Source organism: Drosophila bipectinata, chromosome 2R, assembly GCF_030179905.1.
Source record: "Drosophila bipectinata strain 14024-0381.07 chromosome 2R, DbipHiC1v2, whole genome shotgun sequence".
In the NCBI taxonomy this organism is placed as follows: domain Eukaryota; kingdom Metazoa; phylum Arthropoda; class Insecta; order Diptera; family Drosophilidae; genus Drosophila; species Drosophila bipectinata.
The window spans coordinates 3,150,347-3,154,998 of record NC_091737.1 but is presented as its reverse complement, the minus strand read 5'-3'; the positions used below and the strand labels follow the sequence as shown (position 1 = coordinate 3,154,998).

Here is a 4,652-nt window from a genome sequence, read left to right as displayed (position 1 = left end):
AACTTCGAATTGGACTACAAGTGACTAATAATCCCATTCACCAAGTGATGACAAGGATATTATATTTTTTTTTGATTAATAATCTTAACTATAAAAATGTTTATATAATTCCAATAAAAAGTACGTTTAATGAATGGAAAATATTAGAAAGCATAAGGTATGTCAACAATACTTTGATTATATTTTTATAGTTCTTTTCAATTAATTATTCAAGTCAACATGCTACAAAACCAACAGTCAGTATAATTAATATGTATGTAAAGATGAATTATTCTGACAAATTACCCGAGAATGTATCCTATGCTGGACACTCAATTAGGCCTGGGCACTATGGCTGGATCGTTCCATTTCCGGATATACGGCTCTTCCATCAAACACAACAAAGCTTACGTTTTAATATTTTTAACAATATAAGTAATACCTATTATGATCAATACGTAATTGATGAACAACATATTAGAGAACTGACCAATATTACAAGGTAAATATTTATATAATTGTAAAATACCTTTTGAAAAATATTTTTATTTTTAATTTAGTGTTGTGCAATTTAAAAATCCGAAATGCGTCGAAAGCAAGTGTGTCACAATTTTAGCAGAATTTGAAAATGACACAAGCTTTATAAAAAATGAATTAATAGAAATGGGACTTTATGTAAATGTTATATGGTTAGGAAATAACTTTAAAAAAAAAGTAAGAAGTTTGATCAAAGAGTACGCAAAAAAATACCCACTTGGCCACAAAAGAATTATTATTTTACACTGGCTCCCATCCGAAATGTTCCATGACGCAACAAATTTCGCAGAAATAATAATACCCAAATGCAAATTTATACAGTCATTAAATAAATCAGGTTGTAAATATGAGTATACTTCTTTTTTAAAATATTATTCAAAGAATTTGGAATCAGACCTTCAAATAAAACACGCACTAAATCATTTTTATTTGCGCGATGAAGACATCGAAAACATCTGGAAAGACCTTGAAAGCCATAAACAGAACTTAACTTATGATTTGTTCAACATTGTGGCTTGCCATTGGCTTTTAAATAATACTTATTATTTAAAAAAATGGGAAAAGAGTGAACCGCCTATTAAAAATATTTTTATTGGTGGTATATTTCCATTAAATGTATCAAAAAGTGGATACGAAAACCTTTTTAACGTTTCAAGACTTGCAGCAATGGCTATTAATAACAATCAATCAATACTACCAGGATACAATTTGAAAATCTTAGCTAGCAATGGTCAATGCCAAGCGAATATGGTTCTTAAGTCATTCATTCACTATTATACAAGACCAAATTTGTTGGGTATTTTAGGGCCAGCGTGTAGTGAAACAGTAGAACCCATAGTTGGCATTGGAAAGCATATGAACATGATTGTTATGTCCTATTCCGCTGAAAGTGTGGATTTGGTTAATAGTAAAACTTATCCATACTTCTTTCGTACAATAGGATCCCATTTGATTTTCATAGGTGCATATCTTGATATCATGAAAGTCTTGGATTGGAGTAAAGTAAGTTTTTTATATGAAACAGAATCAGTTGAATATATATCGACATTAGAAGAAAATTTAAAGCAACGAAATTTTACTTTGACTATAAATATTAAAATTGACACCAATTGCAACCCCACCCATATTAAAGAGGTATGAGTCACTTTTTAAAACCGGAATGCGCTAAGAATTAATCATTAAAATTTTTTTAGAACCTTCAAAGATTAAATCAAGCTCGATCTAAGATTATAATTGCAAACTTATATTATCCAACTGCTGCCAAAACAATATGTGAAGCATTAAAATTAAAAGCAAGTATTATATCAAAAAAGTGTTCTTATATATATATACATTTATATATTAAAATCATAACATATTTTAGATGACTCAACAGTACGGTTATATTTGGTTTCTTCCCCATGAACTCTTAAAAGACTTTTATGGTTGGCAAATAACTGTTAACGATAGCTGTAGTGCGCAAGATTTCCACGAGGTACGTCTTTTAAGTTTATCTTTGCTGCTTAAGCGTAACCCTTTGTTTTCTTTTTTAGGCAGTAAATGGTCATTTTAGTATAATGCACACACCATTTTTTAATTATTCGGCACGTATGCAAGAAGGCCGGACAATAAAAGATTGGAAAGAATCATATAGAACTCAATATGGATCCGAACCGTCTTCTTATTCTGGCTTTACATATGATGCAGTTTGGACATACGCCTTAGCCGCTCATAAGTTACTGCTTGAAGACAAAAATGCTTTTAACAATTTAAGAACAGCAAAAGTTATAAATAAGTTTAGTGAAATTATTTGGGAAACAAGATTTAATGGCTTATCTGGGAACGTATATTTTACACGGGGGGTACCTGGTGGGTCACGTGCTCTTAGCTTGGATTTATTGCAGTGGCGAAATACTAGTTTCCACCGAATTGGAACATATGAGTCTCCTACGAAACTTGTTAAGCCTGGGATTCGTATTAGTGAAGGAAATTTATTCTTGAATATGACATCTATATATTGGCCAACAGGTCGAGTTCCCGAAGATGGTAGATTTGACTGCCGATTTTCAATACTGGCTAGATTATTTAATTCTAGTTGTGATACGTCCCTAATAATTGTCACAATTTCATTTTGTATATTTTCTGTATCATCTATATCGTTTATTTTTTTTTTCTTTTTTAAACACTTTTATAAACGTAAACTAAAGCGTTCGGCTCAGATAATGAAATTGTTTGGTATCGACATTCTTTCTCCGACATTGAGTGAAAAAAATACCTTAGATAAATGGGAAATAGCCAAAGAGAATGTGGTAATAAACCGACGATTAGGAGAAGGAGCATTTGGTATGGTGTACGGAGGGGAAGCAAAATTTTCTGAAAATAAGTGGATCGCTGTGGCAGTAAAGACATTAAAATCTGGGCAATCTACCGAAGATCGCATCGACTTTTTGACAGAAGCGGAAGCTATGAAAAAATTTGATCATAATAATATAATAAAATTATTAGGGGTTTGTTTGCAAAGTGAACCAATATATACAGTGATGGAGTTTATGTTACATGGTGATTTAAAAACATTTCTTTTGGCTCGAAGAAACTTGGTTAGAGAAAATATTTCTGATGAAAGTGATATTTCACCCAAGCGCCTTACACTTTACGCAATTGATATTGCCAACGGTTTGGCATATTTAGCTAAGAGAAAGTACGTTCATAGAGACATCGCATGTCGAAACTGTTTGGTAAATTTTGATAGGGTCGTAAAAATTTCAGATTTTGGCATGGCTCGACCAACTTTTGAAAGTGATTATTATAGATATAACCGCAAGGGTATGAGAAAACTTTTCCCAGTTCGCTGGATGCCACCAGAAACATTATCTTTGGGTTTATTCACTACAGCTTCGGATATTTGGTCGTACGGAGTAGTTCTATATGAATTAATATCTTTTGGGGCTTACCCCTACCAAGGACTGACAAATAATCAGGTTCTTGATTATGTTAAAAGTGGAAATACAATAAATATACCTTCTAAAGCTAAGCCCCAGCTGGAAAGACTTATTCAGGCATGTTGGAGTCAAGATGCGGCTTATCGACCTTCTGCTTTAGAAATCATTGAATATATTTCAAAGTATCCTCGACTTTTAAATGCTTGCCTTGATATTCCACCAAAGTCAATTAATATGAAAGGCAACAAGACGTACGATTTAAAAGTCTTAGATAAAATTATCCAGTCTTCGGAAGATATGGAGGTTCTTTCGAATAGTTCTTTACCATTTAGATCCATACAAACTACTCTAGATGGTTATAGTATAATGACTCCACTCCTAACACATCAATAAATGAACAAAATAACTGTAGGGTCATAATTAAATTTTAAAACATTTAAAAAACATAAAAATTTTATACTCTTGTACTTGTGTAAGTATAATATACATTGTTGTAAAATCACTCATTATTAAAAGAAAATTGTATTCATTCATAATTTTTTCCTTCCAAATTTATTAATTTTCAATAATTTTTATGTTTAAAGTTTAAGATTATATTTTAAATATACAGGTCAAAAGGCCGCTCGAATCTTTGACTCTTCCATTTATTTTAATCTTTTTTTAATATCGTTATATCTATATAACTCAATCCAGAGTTAGATGTGAGTTGACTTCGAGTCAGCTCAGAATACGGAGTGAACACTTCTAGTTGCCGATTTTTAATATTGGCGAGATTATTTAATTCTAGTTGTGATACGTCGATAATAATTACTTACTTATACTTTTTGCATCATCTATATCGTTTATTTTTTTTTTTTAATTTTATAAAAACTCTTTTTCAAACGTAAATTAAAGCGTACGGCTCAGATAATGAAAATGTTTGGTATCGACATTCTTTCTCCGACATTGAGTGAAAAAAATACCTTAGATAAATGGGAAATAGCCAAAGAGAATGTGGTAATAAACCGACGATTAGGAGAAGGAGCATTTGGTATAGTGTACGGAGGCAATCTACCGAAGATCGTATCGACTTTTTGACAGAAGCGGAAGCTATAAAAAAATTGGTTCATAATAATATAATAAAATTTTTAGGGGTTTGTTTGCAACGTGAACTTATATATACAGTGTTGGAGTTTATGTTACATGGTGATTTAAAAACATTTCTTTTGGCTCGAAGAA

The 4,652-nt window shown here is 31.4% G+C and overlaps 1 protein-coding gene across 2 annotated transcripts; it reads left to right on the top strand.

Annotated features, from left to right (window-relative positions):
- Positions 1-208: 208 nt before the first annotated feature.
- Positions 209-3,982, top strand: LOC108128186 (putative molluscan insulin-related peptide(s) receptor). Of its 2 annotated transcripts, none has more exons than XM_043210556.2 (5): positions 209-481; positions 540-1,650; positions 1,710-1,808; positions 1,880-1,990; positions 2,049-3,982. In XM_043210556.2, exons 1-5 carry the CDS (start codon positions 252-254, stop codon positions 3,825-3,827), a joined length of 3,330 nt encoding a protein of 1,109 aa, XP_043066491.2. In that variant the 5' UTR covers positions 209-251; the 3' UTR covers positions 3,828-3,982. The 2 variants fall into 2 exon arrangements, with proteins under 2 accessions (XP_043066491.2, XP_017101113.2); XM_017245624.3 differs by having other exon boundaries at positions 461-481; positions 1,457-1,650.
- The last annotated feature ends 670 nt before the right edge of the window (positions 3,983-4,652 follow it).